Source organism: Leptosomus discolor, chromosome 3 (genome assembly GCF_034619465.1).
Source record: "Leptosomus discolor isolate bLepDis1 chromosome 3, bLepDis1.hap2, whole genome shotgun sequence".
Classification (NCBI taxonomy): Eukaryota; Metazoa; Chordata; class Aves; order Leptosomiformes; family Leptosomidae; genus Leptosomus; species Leptosomus discolor.
In genome coordinates this window covers 59,828,396-59,849,638 of record NC_141393.1, presented here as the reverse complement: position 1 = coordinate 59,849,638, position 21,243 = coordinate 59,828,396, and the positions used below count along the sequence as shown (strand labels likewise).

Here is a 21,243-nt window from a genome sequence, read left to right as displayed (position 1 = left end):
TCCCTTTCCCCTCTAAAATGAGAATTCACTCTTCCTTTAGAACGGCCAATTAATCTGTTTGCGCACAAGCTCATCTGTAAATCATAGTTTATTTCAGTCATCATTACATCCCTGTTGCTCCACTGGCATGCTATCCTAGTAAAATTTCAAGAGTGCCCATGTGCATATACTGCACTTGTACACCACACATAACTGATTAGATAAAGGCTATGCAAGGGAGGTAATATCCTACAGAAACTCATGTGTTGGCTTTGAAGTAAGCTAAATATACAAGACAGGAAAAAAAAGCCTTTGACGCTTTTCGAAAAATTGGAGAGATGCAGGAAAGTTAACTAAAATCAAATACAAACGAGCAAACACTCATTTCATGATGAATGTTATGAAAAGTTCTCAGTTAAATAAAAGCTAAAATCTGCTTCTTAGTCTTGTTCATCACCAGTTTAATAATATGACACTTTATTAATAATTTTTTTCTTAAGCATTATTAAACCATTAGCAAACTCAGAGCCTGAAGACATGGATAAAATATGTACTCAGAGACAGCAGCAAGGAAACCCAACCCAAACTATTCTATGATCCTATGATAAAGATGACCCTGCTTACTGCAGGGGTGTTGGACTAGATGACCTTTAAAAGGTGCTTTCCAACCCAAACTATTCTATGATTCTAAACCTACTGCATTATCCTATAAACATATATTAAGGGTTGGCTGGGCAGCACTTCTATGTACTTCTTTCTCCACGAGTGGACAGAAATGACTGCTTTGACACCACCACCAAAAAGAGCTGCACTCATGCCTGGGTTGCTGGTATGGCATAAATATGAAGCTCTCATCTTTGCCATGAAAAGCTCCCCTGTATCCTTGTTAACCCCACAAGTCTTCCCAGGCTGCTTCCCTTAATACTGTTTAAAATATTCACGGACAGAAAGAGCAACGCATACCAAGTGTGTGGTACTAAATGGGAAAACACCACTGAAAGCAAGCATGGAGATGAGAAACTAAAAGGCAGCATGCAGCCTTCAGCTATCTCTGATCAAAGTAGATGGATATCCAGAGAAACTCTTCTGAAAGTATGGGCTATACCTATCTTATAACAGCTAGATATTGTGGCATGCGGGCTGAACTGGAAAACAGCATCTTCCCACAGCTGTGCTAGGTCTGCAATGTTGCACTTAGGAGAAGGAAACAAGAAGCAGCATATCCCACACTTCTTGTTATGGAAATGTTGACAGTTATTCCATGGCCAAGGCAAACACCTGTGTGCCCAGCCTGTTCAACCTGTCCGCACATCTGGGCTTATCTCTTGTTTTTTTACAAACCTAGTTAATTAGTTCTTATTCACTTTTAAAGCAAATAGTTTTGTTCTGAGTTTGCATCTTAAATTATAGTATATTTGAAAACTTTCCAGATAAAGAACTCAAATCTTCAAAGGAAGAAATGAAGGCTATTTTCCTGTCCCCAAACTCCTGGGAGAGGCTCTAACTTTGAAGTGTGCTATCAAAGGTAGAGATAATGTGGGATTCACCTTAGTAAATGTGGATGTCTACCATGGAGCTAATTATCTTAGAATCTAGGGAGAACTAAACAGAACTAATGGTGTCTAAGGGGCCGTTCATCTCATCCAAAAATCAACCACTGCCTTTGACTGGACTTCACTGATCATACTGCCTGGCTCACCAGTGCACGTGAAGGGAGTCCACCAGTACTAGATCCGAGGTAGATACCTCCAGTCTATGCATGCACCTTCAGTTAGGTGAATTCCACCCAAAGTGTCAGCCTCTGATCTCACTTACACCAGCCCCTGAGGTGTAACTCCTTTAATGACACTTACGTCATAGCCACTTTACAGGTATGAACGTATCATCACCTTCTCCAGGAAGCAACAGTCATTTTAGAGCTTGTCAAAATATTTTGCCACTAATATTGGCTCAGCTAAAGTTGGTGGTAAGCATTTTGACGACTACAACAAAATTCTCATTAGCATACAACATTTCTGTTCTTTTTTGATATAAAACATATTCTTCCTCTCTTTTGTCGTATCTCCTTTTACAGTTTCCCCTTTCCTTGTATGCTAAACGGAAGATGAAGGATGAAGATAAAAATGAGAAATGAAAATTTGTGGCAAACATCTAATTAAGCAAAAAATAGATTGGGATTTTTTAAACATTTATATAAAAAAAAATCGTTTTAGCACCAGCTGTTAATACTATTTTAAATTGTTATGCAACTGCACTGTCCTTTGTATACATCTGGGAAAAAATTAATTCCTTTTCTTCGACTGGTTGGAAAGGAGATAGAAATGGTATTTCAATCAACCAAGAAGGAACAAAAAATTGTACCCAGAGATCATGCGGAAATTCAAAGCTAGGCCTGAGACCCCGCTGTATTTAGCCTTTCCAAGGTATGGCTCTTCGTTTAAAAATTTGATTTGCTCTATGAAAGACATGTTATGGTTATTAGAAATACTCATAGGCATTTAAGTTGTAGGTCTTTCTTTGTTGCCTTGACTTCCTCAGCACGTCAGGGTAGAAAACAAAATGGAAAGCACTTGTCGGTGATCTTCCCAAAGCAAAAGAGAAGAAAAATGAATGCAGAAATGATCAACAATAATTTGGGAAGGTAAAGTGCCTCAAGAAGGAGAAAGTGGTTCCTCTTCAGAGTCTTGGCCAATTCCTTGGCACAGCCTCGAAGGGCTTTCTGCTGATCATGGGGAAGACTGGGGGAAGGAAACAAGACTGAATAGGCATCAGTCCTCAGTCTGTGCCATATACTGACAGGTAGGGTTCATTTTCTCAGAGCAAATGGATTAGTGTAAGAAGTAACGAATGGAATAAGGATCTCCAGAGAGGCTGTTTTTGCAATCTATGACTGGGAAATACCAAATTTCTCAAGTGGCAAAAGGAAGGGCTATTTGATAAGAGGAAGATCAACATTGCAAGTGTGCCTGCCTTATACTGAAAAGAGGGAATTATATGCTAAAGTCTAAAAACTGCTGGCCCAGATATAGAACCCATTGCTCCAATAGCTGTGTTGTGGTCACCAACTCTGGAGTATGCAAAAATGGCCTTTCAAACAAGTACTGAGTGCAGAACACAACCCTGTTTCCAAATATATGGATCCTCACAAACATTTTTAATCAGTTAAAGGATGTGAGGTAGTGGAGCGGGTTGCTGTTTTGCCTCTCAAAGTCGCAAGTGATCCTGGACAAGCCCCTTCAGTCATGATTTTCAGAAACGCTTAATAAAAATTATAAAGTCATTGCTTCCAAAAACCACGCCTAGAGTGATGCAAATTTTCCTATGAGAAAGGTCTATTACTACTTATGTGCTTCTGATGGGATATTAACAAGTCTCAATCAGTGACTGTAAATTCCTTGAGAACTTCAAATGGAAGATAAAATAGGTCTTTGTCTATTATTTATTTACTTATTGACTTATCATTTATGGATCCCTAAGCAGCTCCATCCTGCCAAACCATATTTCTCTTGGCATCTTTCAGCCTGTGACAGTTATATTTTATTACTGACCTCACTAAATGACATAAAATATAAGTTCTACAACCTATGAAAATATGCGTATTTCAGATCAGAACTTCATTTCTACCTGCTGTAGGTATGGAGGAGTTCGACTATCTGGCATTATTAAATCTGTTATTTGTGTGTGTGGGTTGGAGGCAGGAATTATCCTTCCATCTCAAGGCAAGCATAAATATTTCAAAGCACACATGATTCTAATTCCACTGAAGCTCATCTGAAACATCCCAGACTTTTTATTGAAAACGAGATGATAATGTATGGTGGCCTCCAACAGATACACCAGTATTTTAAAACTACTGCTATTGGGCCAAGCAATTATGCAGTACAGCTGTTGCCTGCTATACTGGATTCTTTAGTGGTTTATGAGTTCGTGGTGCTGTGCAGCACAGAAGTAAGAGGATTTTTCAGAACACTGAATTCAAACATCTGATTATGCAGGCCTGTCTTGTCTTTTCCCTTCTTGACTTGTAGTAGCCAATAACAAACTAAGTAACCAATAAAATAAGTTGCATTCCTTGATTAGGTTAGCACTTCACATGTCTAAGGCAAATGAAGAAGAGCTGAAACTGTGAATTCTATTCAACTGAATGATCAGATAATAGAGAATCAGTTAATTTGAAACAGGCTATAGTTTCCTTTGGATATTTAGTACCCTTCTCAGGCCCTTCTCCTGGAACAAAGGAGCCGTCCTAATAAAGACACACGGGATCCCTTCTCCCAGGGAGCGCTCACTGATGTGGTAAAGGGACTTCGTGATCGCACCTGCAGTGCTCAGACAGATTTTTCCACCAGCACAGCCCAACATATGGGGGAGACATATTGATCCATCCACCTTCCATCTCCTCTTCCAAAAAGCCTTGCCAGCCCCTTCAAGTCCAGATGACTGGATGAAATGTCTTTCTTCACGAAGCCGTTTGAAGTCTTTGAAAGGGTCATTTAGTGTTGCTTTTCTCCCCCTCAGGAAATGCCTGCTATCACCCTGCACTCCTTGCCTGTTCAAAGAAGTAGTGGTCTGGGGAAGCCAAACCACTCTTCCTTCTCAGGCACAAGAGCTATTCCATCAGACCAGGCCAATAGTGGATTGGCTTCACTAGGGCACAATGCTCAGATACCTCCTCTATAAAGTGATAATTAAGTTTACTAATAGCTCATTAAACATTGATCAATCTTCCTAGAAATAGTAACGTTATAATCATAATGAAACAGGATAATTTTTATCAGCTTGTTTTTGAGGCCATTATAATTGGCTTCATTACAATTAAGAAAGTATTTTTTTAAAAGTCATTTCCCTGGAAATGTTATAGAACAGTTTGTTCTGCTAGATATTTCTACTTCTAAGTTGCTTTAACTCCCTGCATGCTGTAAGCTTTCTCCTAGCATTTAAGTGATGCAAGTGCCAGTTCAAATTATGCAAGATGTATCCCACCCTTTGTACCCCAAAGGTACTTATTCTGAAAATTGACCATATTAGAGTACTAATTGGCTAAGCCACCATGCTGGCTGATGTGAAATGCTTTCAAACACCATGAAACAGCTGTGTTTATCGGAAATATGAAGAGTGACTTTTTAATAAGGAGATCTGGCAATAATCCAAATTTGTTGAAAGGAACTTACACTTCTGTGTATAATACAACACAAGAGGTAAAGAATAGAAGCCTAAAACAATAGCTTTAAGCCCACAGATTTTTGTGATGAAAGCAGTTACCCAAACAAGAAAAAAATAATTAAGAAACTTGGGCTGGGATTTGCAGAGGTCCTGAGAGAATTCATTAACTGCTTTTGAATTTCAATGGGAGCTGCATCCCCATAACTCCTTCAAAGGTTTCTGAAGGTCCCCATTTTTCTTACTGCCCATTAGGAATAGACTTTAGGGTGATAAATGTAGAGCAATCTCCTATTCACGTTAGCAAGAACTTGCCTCTACTTAAATATTGAGCTGCTGAGGGTAGGACTGACCAGTCCTAGGACCAGACCTTTGAAGGGAATTCAGATCATTGGAAAACATAAGTATTGCTTAAGTCCCATAATGGTGCAAAAGGGCCATTTAGTAACATGTCTGTCAGGTTCATGGGTGAGCTAAAGTCAAACTGATCCCGTCTTGCATTCCCATTTGCAGTGACAAGGCTGAGAAATCATGGGTCAGGAGAATAAAAATAGGCCTTACTCTCTTAGGATGGGTAAAGGTTTGGTATCACCAATAACTTACATCCACATTATGTGGGCAAACATAGATGAAACATTCAAAATATAACAGCTGCCCAATGCAAGAGATATACAAATACCCTAAATATGATGGATGGAGGATCTGTTCCTGCACATGGACATTAAAAAGAAGGCCTGAATTGTAGAATATCCATCTGAGCTCCAGAACTCAAGTGCAGCTGATTGGCTAAGCACTGCTGAAAAAAACAGACCCATGGTATTTCCAAGTCGGGGCTGGCTATCAGCCCCTTTTCGCTGCTCTGAAGACCAAAGTGGTATAAGGCACCTGGACCCTTTGTTCAGAAGTCCTCTTTCTGTAAGAGATTTTGCAGTAGCAAGTGGGAGGCAGAAGGACATTTTGCCAAGGCCCACGGAGTTCCTAGCAAAAGGAAAACATGCTTAAAGCTGTGTTTGGGCACAGGGTTTATTGGTGTACTCTGGATTGTTGAGTATTACAGGCTGCTTTTGAAAACCTGTAGAGCTGAATTGCGTGCTGGTTCCAGATTCTGGCATAGGCAGGGGGCCAGTTAAGTTAGCTATTTTGAGCAGATTGTTTCAAAACATGTCAAAATTCCTCTGCCTTTGGGAGATCAGAATACTATAGAACCGATTACATAGGTACAGACATAAAAATCATACCTTTAGAAAGCACTCCTCCCTTCGAAGACCATAGCTAGAGGTCAAAAAAGCCTAATTTAATCTATTTGTAGAATTCCTACTTCACATCAAATGCTGGCAACTTTTGCATATTATTATTGGTTTTAATACACATGATGTATTTCCACATATAAGATAAAAACTACTGCTAGAAGAATATATCATGTCTTTCTTATAATGAAATGCAGTTGATAAGTTTACAATAGAAATGTAAATTCTCTTAAAAACCACAACCTTTATGTGTGTGATGATATAATTCTGCTTTGATACTAAAAAGGGCATGGTAATGGAATCTGTGACTTTGGAGTGATATATTGCTGTTAAGTTAATAGGACTCCACATTCCCATTTCTAATATCAGTGTTTTTTTCCCCTTTCATTCTGTAGATGGTAAGCTGATACTACATAAACATTGTTAAAGCTATAGTTCTACGCTACAGTAATTCACTTAACTTTAACATGATTTATGGTTCTGTCAATAGAGGAGGTTGAAAATCCAGAGCTCTGATGCTTAAACATGGGTTCCATATTTAAAGCAATAATGTGCTTTTTGTGTGTGTCTGAAGCTAGAAGAATTTAGCATAAAGCAGAGATAAAAATATTATACTTCACTGCACTGTTTAAAGCATATCATTTAACTTCACGGATACATCAAAGACAGCAAAGAAACTGAACACAAAATCAGTAAAAGCAGGGGTAAAATACTTTCTTCCTGCAGCACTTTATTTTTATATTATTTTTTAGGGATGCATGAAATCCTATTAGTATTTTTAACACTCCCCTTTTTTCATTCTTTTGCTCAGTTAGATCAGCTCCTTTTGTCAGGATGAGTTTAAATCTGGGTCCACTATGTTAATCACCCCCCATTCTTCTTTCTGGCACTTACCCTCCAGGCATTTTGCCTCTTTAGGAGATTAAGCGACCAAGTCATCTTGTTGCTCTAACATGTCCTCGCTGGAGCAACATATTAACACAACTCCTCTGCAAAAGAGCCCTCTTTAGAAGTTTGCTGCAGGGATGACAAATTAACCCAGCATGGTGTCCCACACATCTATCTCAGTACAAATTATTAGTGTAATAGAGCTTTTAGTTATGCATTTATCTAGTAATTATTGAACGGTTATACAAAACGAAGCTGAGCAATCATAGCCCTTTATGAGGCAATCTCAGTGGGTGGTCTTACAGTTAATTTAGGCTAGGACTGTCTAAGCAGTTCACTCACACACAAATTAGCTGAACAGCCTGCTCCTTTAAATATTTCCTATGTCACAGGCTAACTCTTTACAATACAACAAAGGTAGAGTTTTAATTACACGGTTCCTGACTTTTGTTTAGCTGAAGCTTTAACCGTTTGCAAGCTTTCCTCTCTGCCCTCCCCTGCCTGGGATATGGGAGTAGATGGCAGTTTGGGTAGGGTATCTCGTAATTACTAAACCTTGACCTTGAGGCCATCTGTTAGGAAACTGTTTTTCCTTCAGCATCATAGTATTTCAAAGTGAGTGGAGAAAATCAAAATCTTCACCTACACAGTCAGCTATCCTGACATTGTAAACTGGAGCGTTGCTTTTTGCTGTCGCAAAAGCAATGCTCATCTGTTGGTCAGCGTTATGCTATTTATGGTTTCTACTCAACTTCCTTACCCATGTGGTGTGGTGCTCTCCACTTTTACCATCCCCTGATCTGAGGAGGTGTCTGTATCAGAAGGAAGTTGCACCATTTTGTTTTTGGCAAAATTCAAACAGAAGTAGGAGGTTACATTAGTCTGCCAGCTGACAGCGTTGAGGAGCAGCCACAGATAGTTGTACGGAATAGGATATTACAATATGTCCTTTTACACTGTGTAGCTCTGGAGTGAATTAGCAGGAATTACCCCTTTGATTTGCTTGAAGCTAGCTGACAGGGTAGCCAACAGGCACTGATATTTTGGTGAACCTGTGGAGAATTTTGATAGAGAAGGGCACAACATCTTCCCAAGTATGTGACATAAAGTTTTTGCCACTTTGGCACAGAGAGTACTATCTCGCAGAGTTTCCCTGTAGGCCTTGTCCTGATAGAAAACTCAATGGCAATGCTTATTATGGAGGAAATTAATATAATGGGAACCACTCCACTAGTTGACTTTCATCCCTTCTTCTGTTTCTGCTCACACACCCACTTCTTTGGCTTCTTCATTTTGTGCTGTATTTCTTGTTCCTTGTAATTGTGTTTCTCCTTCATTTATCTTCCTAACATACCATCTCATTCTTATTTTTTTTCTTTCCTTGCCTTTTCTTCCTTGCTTTTTTGGCTTGCAGGGTCTATGCTGTCATATTCTGTGGAAATGCTTGAATGCTCTACAGCACAGGCTGCTGTATATCCTAGGTTTACAAGATCATGGTCAATTTAACGTTTCAGCCAGCTCCAGATATAAAGTCACTAGAGTGTAAGTAGCAATACATGGAAGCCTAAAACCACTTATGTAAATATTGCTGTCACCCACAGTATTTAAATCCTTCACTGTCTGGTAAAGAGTTCAAGTGGGCTAACGTCTGGGAAACTTTGAAAGATGCCAGCAATACATGATGGCTTTGCAATACTGGAGTACTGTGGTGAGCTACACTGACCACCAAATAATCTAACTTGCAGGTAACAAAAGTATGCTGCGTAGGAGATAGAGATCTAACTGCTTGAATTTTCAATGCTTCGAAATAAATTCTAAAACTGATAGTGATGCTAAAGCCACCCTATAGGTGATCAATTTACCATCTGCCAGACACTGAATCCTAACCACACTGGTCCAGAGAAGACATATGGTGCATTCATAGAGTCATGCCCAAAAAACTGCCATCATCAAGTAAGGCTCCATGAATCACTTTGCTAGCTTATCACCAAAGAAACTTGGATCTTACCACCATCTGTTGGAACTACTGAGGAGTCACTGAAGCATTGGCATCCATGCGCCAGCACTCACTGCACATCTGGTCCTTTGGTCAGCCAGCTCAGATCCTCTCTGCTGGCTACTGCCCAGCTGGGTTGAGTACTGGCAGCAGCACCAATACAGATAGGAAACTAGTGCACAGCCTTCCACAACACAGTACAGTACAGACAATTTCATGAGAACAGAGGTTTTCCAATGGCTTCATTGAATGGTGCATCTTATAGATAAGAAATCCTCTTAAGGATCTACTCCTCCTCCAAGTTTTCTTCCCAGAATGACTCATTATGGGGATCACTGGGAAGGGCTCTCAGTATCCTGGGATACCCCAGCATAAGACATGCACTGTGTTCTAAGGAATGTTTGGAAGCGTGTGAAAGATTTGGGCATATTCCTGAGAAGTTATAAATCACTAGTTGTCAATGACAACACCTGCCATGAATAGTCTACAGCTTCTCTGCTGTCTATTTTGATCATGCTTTACAAATGCATCTCATATACACATGAAAGTGATAAACTTGCACATATGAACATCAGAACGAGATTGAACCTTCTTGTAATCGTTCCGTTGACTGAGGAGCTTACTCTGATGGTGACCTACTTACTCACAACTTTCCCTTCTCTGAAATATCTCTGCAGACTGAAGATTAAATCCTACTCCTAATTTTCTGAAGACCACTCAGAATGATGTGCCGCTGACCATTTACATAATGCACATGTATCCAAAGAGAATGCAACAAGTGTGTACCACATCACACCTATCATTTCTGCAGAAACATACAGTAACTAATGGTGGATATAAATTGCTCAAAGATTATATCCTCTTATATGATTGCATTATACTCTTTATATTACCACTTTTGATACCTGAAAAGCTTCTCTTTTCTGCTTACTGTCCTAAAGTACACTGGAGGGAATGGGATAACGAACAAAGCTGGATTTGCAGAAAATAATCCATCTCAGTATATTACCCTTTACTAAGAGAGTGATCGTTGTACAAGAGAAACGTAGCCAGTGTGCTGTGGAAGAATAATGCTGAAGAGGAATGCCCAAAAAGAACAAAGAACGAAGTCTGGAACAAGATTTTTCCAGGATGACGACACTTAAAGAATCCACGGATGGATTCAGACAGATTTTTCCTGAAAGTCTGTAAGACTTCGTTTGTGAACAAGCATAAAATAGAAGATGCTTCTAAATGATGCTGCAGAAGAAGAGTTTTTGCTTACCCTGTTAGGAATCACAATGATTAAAAACTGTGTAACAACTTCATGGAGTTGGTAAAGACATCTCCTTCCAAACAAACAAAAGTTGGGAACTCTAATAATTGTATTTGCTCTTTCAAATTCTGGCTGTCTTTGAATGTTCTTACGACATAGCTGATGGATATCCCCCAGTGCACAGAAAAAGACTTGTTAAAACAGACTGTAGACGAGATTTAAACAAGACCTCACCAGTGATACATTTCCCCTCTCAACCACACAAACATCCAAAATACAGAGGGTCTAAACAGGGACAGAGAAAAGTATTCAATGATTTTAAAAAATAAGTGTGAGGTAAAACATAGCTAAATAAAGAAAGGCCTATTAACTAATCAATCAACAACTCAAATCTAAAAGGCTGAACTTCTAAAAGAGAGGAATTCAGAGCCAGATGATGTGCACTGAATATAATGTTAATGGAGCATTCATACTATTCACACTTGTATCGCAAATTATCAAAGCTTTTAAAGGCAGATACATTTGCCAGATAGCTCAGCTCCAAATTTCAAGGGAAATCTGTATAGAACTTAGATGCCTAAATATCTTCTGAGTATCTAGATGTGTGCCTAAGGGTAATAAATAATTTTTATAGGATAAACCACAACAAATCAAACTACAATAAGTAGATTTAACAAAGCACAAAAACCCATGAAGTGCAATTCTAACCTTGCTTGAACTTAGTGCAGTTCCACTACTTCACACTGCATCACCTGGACTGTGCAGACAAAGAGACTCCTCCTGGTTTATGCTGCCCTCAGTAAAACCGCATTAATGCCAAAGAGACATTTCAAAATAATTTCTAGAATTGCTAATATGTCTTTTTATGCTTCACCATTCGACCAATTCCTTAATAATCTTCTCTAAATGAGACAAAATTTCATAGCAGAAAGAAACATGTCACAACCATTCATTCCCATTTTTATATCTTTCAAAGAGGTTTGTAAGAAGATTCATTCATTTGTGTATATTACTATGCCCAAGTGAGTTCCTTTTCAAATGTGAACTCAGTATTGCGTTTAGTTTTCTAGGCTAAATACAAATGCATCTTTCTAACAAAAATGTATAAGCACATGTAGACCCAGAGGACATCTCTTTTATTTGGGTAGTCAGTCAGAAGAGTACTGTGAAGAAAACCAGCCAAAGCATTGCAGGAACCAACTTCAAAGGAGTCCCCTAACAAGTCGGTTCTTCAGCACACTGATACCAACAACACGAGCACTAAATGACTGGCAGAAACAAAGCTGTAGTGCTGGAAGACAGGCGTGGTTCAGAAGCGAGTGATGGGTCCTTATCTCAAGCAGTTAGACTGCTCTATGTTATGAATGGACACAAGCAGAAGATGCTCTCTGTAACACATTCTGTCCCTTTCCCCACCCTCTTCAAATAAAACCCCAAGCCCCCAGAAACCAGCATTTCCACCTTAGGCACTGATGAATGGTCATCAGGAGTTTTACCAAACAGCCCAGCCTAGCAAAACCAAACGTAGGTCTTGACAACTAAAACCTCTGGGTTATCAGGCTTCTGAAGCACAGCCCCTCACTGGGTGGGTCACACGTGGCGACGACTTTCCGTGGAAAGGCACTGGGATGGACACTGGATGCCGTGGCTAATGTTTAAGCTGCCTGGGGGCTCTTGGGTTAGGCCTCACCTCTGGGTCCTGTAATGACAGGTCGATGGTGCTGTGTGAAAGCCGTTCCAAGGGAGGAGGTCTGCGAAGGCGAGGGACTGCTGAAACCAGACTTCTCTGACTTCTTTAATGTAGTTGGCGATGGCATTCCTGGCAAGAATGATTGATAAGTGCAATTTAATAATGCTAGGTCATGGAACGACAGCCTATGCATTGTGAAAGTGGGTGCAGAAGCAGCTAGGTAAACTTAAAGGACAAATGAAACGGAGTACAACAGCAAGCTGAAAAGCTCACTTTTATTTGTGGGTTTTTTGAGGCACAAGCAGCTATGGTTTGCTCTGCACAATGAGCACTAAAAGGCAGCCATATTTTTCTTTTAAATCTGAAATATGGATAAGATGCAGCTTATTATTGCTACTGAAACCTACTCTGCTTTATTTTTAGAAATCTGTAATAGCTGGAGCATTTGGATTTTTATGAGTTCTGTCTTTCACTCACTGGTTTAGTAGATTATTGCAAATGGATCTTTTAAATGTGCTGCACGACTCAAGGCACAACTAGAGAATGAAGTTTTCTGAGTTCAAACTCTGCCTCTCTTTACTCTCTTGACTTCAAAGGTATTTTAAAGTAATATATTTATGTGGTTCCCTTTTGCTTTCAAATTTTTTTAAAGGGTGAATGGTATTTGTGTCTTGATATTAGAAGCCACACTGGAATTATTTCAGAGTTGTTATTATGCCCTTGAACTATATCAAAGGCTTCCAATGAAAATCAGAGTTAAGTTGCCATTGGGTGAAACCTCTCCGGTGGATGGGCAGAAATGGTGTAATGCTAATATGACCGGTTTGTTATACTCTGTAAGAATAACTCCTGTCGATATCATATGAACCCCGTGGCACCAAAGAAATTAATGGAATGAATATATTGCAATAAGGTCTTAAAATCCAAGCCTTTTCTGAATATGATTTATGCTTGGATAAAACAATATTACAGCATACAGATGAAAAATACGTATGTGTGTCTGTTCTACTCTATTTTTATAGTTCTAGAAGCAGTTCTGATTATCTGCACATACTCTGAAAACACATAATTTCCAATATATAGAGTACATCAGACATTTTGCATATCCATAGGGATACAGCAAAACAAAGGTGCAGAACAGTTGAGATTTCAGGTGCAAAAGCAAAATACCAGATAATGTGGAAGCTGAACTTCCACTAGCAAAGTCATTCAGCCTTATTTACAACTCTGTATTTTGTAGAATTTAATTGTTAAAAAGTAAAGAGAGAGGCCTGGACAATATTATTAACTTCATGTTTACTAACACTAGTTTTATAGTCCCTAGAATGTTGATTGTACTTTATATGCAGCACTGCTGGGGTCTTAATGGTTTCAGTGAGGTTTTGCAGTTTATATTTCAGAAAGTTAAATAAAGTAAAGGACTGGTTGGAGTTCCAGTGTTGTACTTGCAGCTTTCTGTCTCAATACTCTTTGTTACAAAGGTTTGCTGTTGTGGTGACTTTTTCCTCACAGCAATAAAGGTTGCATACTTAATCTTTTGAAAATAAAAGTTTAGAACTGACAGACTATTGTGCAAGAAAAATACTCGGTTGTTTTTTTTTTATATTGCTCTTAAGGACTTTGGAGCAGGGACAAAAGCAAAGATTTCTGGGTTCAGTTTGGGGGTAAGAGAGAAAAGGAGACTGAACTAAGGTATTTCAATGAAATATTCCAATGCAGCCTGCTGAATTGCTGCTCAAATGTATGTTGGGACGTGACTTAGTTATCGCTCTGCGTTTGTGCGTCCATATTCAGGACAAGGATGCTCAAAAGAAGTAATGCTGCTGTTGACCCAGTTTTCCTTATGATGGAGGAACTGGGGGTGGAAACACCAAATGAGCATCAACCCCAGCCCTAAACACAAAGTCAAGGGTCAGTGGCAGTATTTGTGCTTGGGGAGGGGTAGAGGAACTACACTGCTGGCAGCAAGGCCATGGGTACATCTCCTCTGTGCTGGGCTGCGGAAGGGCCTAGGTTTGCCCCCCAGGAAGGTCACGTAGCAGGCTGCATCCCTCTAAGTGCAAAATATCATGGACAGAACAAGTGACATCATGGGGATTATCACAGTAAAATACACCTGCTTGTGAGCTGCTCTAACTGCAATGTTGTGCAGCACTCTTGCGTGGAGGCACAAGGCCCCGCACGCAGCTGATGGCTGCGCAGCCCATGAGCAGAGATCCAGGAGGGGACATGAGTACTTGTGCCCCGGGCAAGCAATGGAGGTCATGGAAGGAATAAAATCTCTAAGTTTATGCACTGTATGGTTCAGCTGGCTCATGAACTCCCTGCTTTTCCCCATATCCTCTAGCTGAATACCCTCTTCGGGGCTATGGGAAAGATAATAAAGCTTCTGAGAAAGTGAAGAAGCTGTTCACTTACCACTGTGCTAAAAAACCTGCTTGACTCATCTAACCCACGGGAGGGGGAAGGGGCAGAGGGAACAGTGGAAAATAGTTTGAAGCTGGAGCAAGTTCACGTGATTGCGTCCAAACACTGGAACTTGAGGAGCTAACTAACAACAAAGCTGATGAATGACCTTGCATTGTGGCAATGCTGAGCAGTGTCATGTTCATATGGGGATGGATTTTATAAGGTTGAAGCAGCTGTTTTCATGTGAAAATAGAGATTTTAATGTAACACTATGTTGTGAAAGTGAGTAGAAAGACAAATTGAAGCACTGATAATTGGTTCCTAGTTTTGTTATATTTGTTTGTTGTCATCGTTCTGATTGCCATTATTATCACTACTTTGTTGGTGGGGTTTTTTTATGTCAGAGTATTCTGAAATTGTATTTGGAACAGTCCAACTCTACCATGTTTTCATTTTGTTTGAGGTTTGTAATGACACATTTTCTTTTGAGTGATCATATCCATCAGATCTCAAGAAAAAAATGGCTGCTTCCTAGTTCAGAAGAATATGCAAACAGGAGCTTAATTACATCACTTAATATTGACCAAAAGAAAGAATATTATGAGCTTGCCAGCTCATTTCCAAAGCATGTTTTGTCCTTTAAGAGGGGAGGGTATGATAGAAAGTTAGGCAGTGCAAAGCAATTAGCATCATTCACATTTTATGTTGCGCTAGCATGGTGCTCTAGCAGCAAAATTCAAACATTCTTTGAATGGGTTAATAAAAGAAGAAATACAGTCGGCATGCAAGAAAAAGGTTTCCAAGAACAAGCCAAAATATGTCCCATTCTTCTAAATTTATCACAGCCATGTCACATTATCCTTGAGACTGCCAGGAATGTCAATTTTTTTCCAATTTAAAAAAAATATCTCATTTAGCACCATATGTTTGGTTAATGTGCCTGATATATCCTGCGTATTCTTTAGTCCATCCATTTCTAATACTCATTTTCTTTTTTTTCCCCCCTTGCTAAGCCATATGTTACAATGCTGGTTATTCTATCGAAGCTCCTTTCAGGAGCTGAGAGTGAGAGTGAGAGTGAGGGAACTCTGGTTTAATCATCCAGAAAAATCTGAATCTGATACTACAAGTCTCACTCTTAGGTAAGCAGTCTCAACACTTGAGTTTGCATTGGAGGTGCCCGGTGGCTGTGAAAATCAGGCCACCTATGAGATGGCATGGTGTATATTAACAACTGTGGGGCAGGAACTAAGATAAATGACTAAATATGGAATTAGGTGTTTAAATTTTGGCACCCATATTTGAGACTCTTGGCTAATTTCAAAGGTCTTCTGTTTCATACCTAATGAGTTTTAACACATTTAGTGGTCCCCAGTCTGCAGCTTCCCCTCCTGTGCTGCTCAGGGATGCAGGAAATTAAAAAGTTAAAACTGAAGCTACCCTGGGCAGAGCCAGGGAGGATGCTGCTGCCTAGCACAGCTTTCCTCAGCATTGTTCCCAAGAGCTAATGAATATTGGGGACCACTGCACTGAAGACCAGATTTTAGCACTTCACATGGCCCCAAGGAAGGGTTAGTGCCAACTCATACGGACACCTCTGAGTCCCGACTCTCCTCTGTCTCCTCTCTGGTGCAGGGCAGAAACAAATTACAATATCCCCCAACCCATCTCAGCTGCGCTGGCCGGTGAATAGGGAACGCAGCCAAGGATCCTCCCCATTCCCTGCCTCTTTCTATCCATCTGCTCCGAGCAAGGAATAAACAAGAACAGCCAGAACACAACGGCTGGGTAACCCAGGTGGGGCTCAAAAGTGTTTCTTACTATTCTGTGTATAGGACTGTTGTCCAAATCACAGTCACACCTGGCACTTTTAGGAAACACAGATTTCGTAATTCAGGTCTGAGTCTCCTCTGAATGTTATTTAGAGTGCAAGAGAAGAAAATCAGACTTAGTCTATTTTCATCTTACGGCAGCTTTTAACTACAGAATAAATGGAAAAGTTAATTGCTAAATAAAAAAGAAAATAAAGGGATTTGTGGCATAAAACACAGATGGAAGTTTGAGTGGGTGTATTACTTTAACTTACTGTACTTGTGTTCATGTGATTGTAAGTATATGTCTGCCAAACATATATGGTCTTAGCCTGCTCCCATTAATACGAATCCTTTTTTTTTCACTGGACAGAGGGAACCAGATCAAAGACCATGATGGTGCTAAATGGAACAAGATGTGTACTTTCGTATTTTTTTCCAAAAGGAAATATTAATTTGACATTGTTTTTTCAGTTGAAAAGAATTTTAATTGCAGTACACAATAAGCAGAAAATTCAGACAACAATAATCTTGAAACTGTTAGCAGCATTATATTTCTATCAAGGAATTTGGGCCTTTTCAACATTAGAGCTTTCTGAATTTTCATTAATTTGGCATTTCCCTAAACACACAAGTTATTTTGTTCATTCCACGTCATGCATCACACCCTTCTGCTCAATGCATAATGCAAGCGTAAATGGGATCCTTGTCCTTGAGAGACTCTGGTTACTGGAGCCATTGCACGGATGTTGAAGTCCCGCAGTAAGATTTTTCAAAACTTTGCACTTCGCAAACCTCCAGCCCAAGTTTAATCAGTGAATGCACAGGAATACGTCATGTTCCTCATCTTCTAAGGGGCACTGGAGCATTGTGATGGTTTAATTCCTCTACCTCCTTATGTTTGCCAGTACTAGAAATGCACCACATAAGAGTCTTCCTTGAGTACAGCTAAAGATCTTCAAATTTTCATGTATGAGGGCTGACATATATTTAAATGGACCAGAAAATGATGTGTGAGAATTGAATGCACAAATCCTTCCCAGAACAAATAAATATCTATGAATCTATTTTCCATATACCTATGCACCTTACTAACAGAGACACTGAAATTAGGATTAACTTTGATGGAGTGAATGGAGTCACAGCAGTGAAGAGAACAATTCTCCTTCTCTCCAAACCTACAGTTATATATCTGTGTGTATATATATATCTCTCTCCAAATCTACAGCTATATATCTCTATCTATATCCGTATATCCCTCCAATTTCACTTGATTAATTACTGACGTTATTCTGACTGCACACATCTTAAGCAATAACTCCATCTCAAGTTAGCCCATTGGTAGACCAGCTAATATTCATCTCCAAAGATGACTTTTGGATAATTACCCCAATATTCTCAGTAGCTCTCTGCCACTAGACTCTTGATGGAGAATTCGTAACAAAAGCTATGAATGAAATATGATCTGGATCTTCATTCTCAAGAGACACTATGAAAAGGAATCACGGAAGCTCAGATATTACCAGGTAGACCATGAAATCAACAACATGCAGCACAAATAGATCATGTAGAAAAACAAGTTGGCTGTTGAAGAAAAAACTGATATACGGAAAGAATTTTTCAAGGAATTTTCATCCTTCTGTGCAAATTACTCCAGCAATTTCATTGAAATGAGTATCAACAGAAATGCTGATCAGCTGCTTTTTTTTTCCTGGGGAATTCTTAATTTCAAGCTTCTTGAAATTTTGATGGCTGCACTACTGTCAGTCACAGTAAGTCTGTTCTACTTAGTGCTGAGCAAACTTTATTTGTCATCAGCTGAGATATGATCACACTAACTGCCATCCATCAGTTTACTGTATTAGTTGCTCCAGTATACACAAAATACAACACAGATGGAAATTCACTCATCCTAATGAAGTGCTCTTTAGTTTCTACGTTCTGAATGGATACTTGCTTCCCTGGTCGCATTCTCAGTTACCATGATCACTGATTAACTACCTGCCAGTGAGTACCTCGCTTCACAAGACTAAATCCAGCTTAATAAACAGTGATTTTACAGTAGAAAAATGAAAGCTTCCCCTCTATCCACTTATCAAACTACTGCATATGCATCACCAACACACACAACCTCAGAACTCGACATCTGACAGATCATCAGGAAAACAGAGCTAATCTATCTGTACCCATCAACATCATATCATAGGTGACTGCCAGATACATAAGAAGCTATCCAAAAGAAATGTCACAACTCTTTTTCAAGACACTACAAAAGAAATGTTCCAAATAAAATAAAGCAAATGCACGTACAAGTAAATGAGCCAAAGAACTTAATAAAAAGAGATTGATTAAAATGAGGACCGGAATGTTCAAAAAGGACTGAGAGAGAGAGAGAGAGAGAGGTGCCAAAGGCGCATTAAATGGATTCAATGGCTTTAGGCTTTAAATGCTTTTGGACTCCTCAGCAATTTTTAGCCAAAAATGATAATTTAAGTTAGAATCAGAATTCTGATGTTACTTAGGAAAAAGAAGGTTGAAATTTTTCCTTTGTACATGAGCACTGCTCTATTTACAAAGGAGAAATATCAGTTTATACCGATGGAAAATCTTGCCTACAGAATTTTAAAACCAAGTGCTACAATGTTTGCCATTATTTTAAAATCCTACCCCCTTAAAATCTGCCGTTAACTGTTTGGTGCAGTGTTCCCACAGAGCGTATTACCTGATCTGTTTCTATCTATGTCTACAGCATCATCTGGACTGTTTCAGATCTCTTAAGTTAACCTTCATTTCTGTTTTGTCACCCAAGTGGTTCTTTCAATAACTAATACACTAGTACTCAGCATATTACCAATTTCTTCAAAATATAATTCCAGGAGTTTTATATTTAAAAAATTTAATAAGAAGTGTAACAAACAGCACGATCACAGTTCAATTTTCCCTTTGATTTGATGTTAGTTTCAGTGTCATTTTGCATAGCGTAAATGTATATTCCAAGAAGAATAAAAAAAAATTTCTAATGATGTCTTTAGACATCTCGTCTAAAATTCATGACTACATTTGTTTCATTTCAAATGTTATTTGAGAGTTTTTCAGCATACTTGGCAGATTAGATATAGCAGCAGGGACAAACTGCAGCCATCCATAGAATATACCTTTATGTGGGTGCTTTGGGGATGGAACATCTATAGCTGTAAGGCAAAAAATGCCATCATAAATTTGGATGGCATTTACAAAGCCCTCTAAAAAGTCTTTGCATATGATTATAGCTGAGGTATGATATTTTTGCAAGTAAAAGACCCAGAATAGATTTATGTTTCAACTATATCTTCCTGAGATGCATATGGATGCTAAATTGCAAGTGATACTAAAGGGAATTTTAGTAACTGAAAGGATGGAGTCAAATTTTCTGTTTTGTTTTGGTGTTTTGTTTTTTTTTTCTGAAAAATCATTTGCTCATTATTTGCAATTTGATCAAAAGATCACTGGCTATCCAGGCTATATATAACAAAGACGGCTGCTAAACGCTGAAGGCATGAGATGGAGATGGGTAAATATGCAGATTTTTTCAACCTGTGACCTCAGTTACTGCATGGCAATGCTTTTAAATGACTTTGATGATGACAAGACTAAGTTTGTTGTTAATATTGGTTTTAAAGACTTAATCAGTACACACTGCCATTGAACATATGTTTTAATTAATAAAAGAGCTGTGGTCAGGATTGAAAATAGCTCAGGTAATTTACCGTGTACCGTAAAGTCACATGATTTCTGCACAATTTGAGGTGAAGAGTTTATACGTTATTCCAAAGAAAGGAAGAGTTGCAAACTGGATTCATGTGCATCGTACCAAACTGAAATAGATTTATCATTTGACAGGTCAAGAGTGTACTCACGGAACTGTTATGTATTGCTATCCAGTGGTTCTTGGTATTTTTGCCATATGACTGCCTAGGTTTGACAGTCACAGGACTGAAGAACAGTAATCTCATTTCTCCGTAACACAAAAAATAATTTGTAGCTGACCTACAGTTGCTGTGCTCTTTTACTGAAAAGTGTCCATTGCCAGTCGTACGCTGGTGAGCGCCTGTTGGAATGGCACTGCAGACCCGCCACCGACAGCTCCCGGGAAGGCTTGGCAGCTCCCAGGCAGCGGAAACTTAAACTGCTTTCCAACAGATCAGCTCTCAGGCAGGTCATATCAGATAGATGTAATCAGCCTCATTTTTCTGCATTCCCAAGGGCTTTAGAATTTGGGGAGGAACAAAGAATCCCCCTGGAAAAAATAAAACGTTCCCAATTGCAGAGAAGGCAGAGCACAGCAGTTTGGCTTTGACATCATTTCCAGAGGAGCTGTGTATGACCATGCTGCCTGCAGGTCTGCTTGTGTGATCTGCCCAACACCTCTCTCATCTACTGAGCAATTTAAAACACATCTGACAGAGAGGCAGAGGGCTCGCAGGGAAAAAGTCCCTGCAAGTTTCATGAAAACAGGCATGGGAAGGGCAGACGTAACATGTAAGTGCTCCCTCCAGTGCTGCCACTCTGGCAAAATGCTTGGCATGAGCTCTCTCCTTCCTAGACACCAGAGAACCCATAACGAGAGGGACACCTGGTACATCCCCCCAACCAACACAAAATGTCTGTGCACCGAGAACAAGAGCATTGGCATTGTTTGAATAAGCACACCCACCATGTAGTGCTCCGCGGTGTTCGGGGTTTCTTAGATATCCTAATTTTATAAAAGAAAGTAAAAGAAGAAAAAAGAAACAAGGTGAGAGAGAACACTATCATATTTTGTAGCAAGC

The 21,243-nt window shown here is 39.4% G+C and overlaps 1 protein-coding gene across 2 annotated transcripts in view; it reads right to left on the bottom strand.

Annotated features, from left to right (window-relative positions):
- The window catches only part of NFIA (nuclear factor I A), a 246,618-nt gene that overhangs the window by 33,698 nt on the left and 191,677 nt on the right, over positions 1-21,243 (bottom strand). The window contains exon 7 of one of the 2 annotated variants that reach the window (XM_086462126.1): positions 12,216-12,344. The exons of the other annotated variant lie outside the window; for it this stretch is intronic. Within the exon in view, the coding sequence (XP_086318252.1) occupies positions 12,216-12,344 (129 nt within the window). The remainder of the gene's footprint in view (positions 1-12,215; positions 12,345-21,243) is intronic. 2 annotated transcript variants of the gene reach the window in all.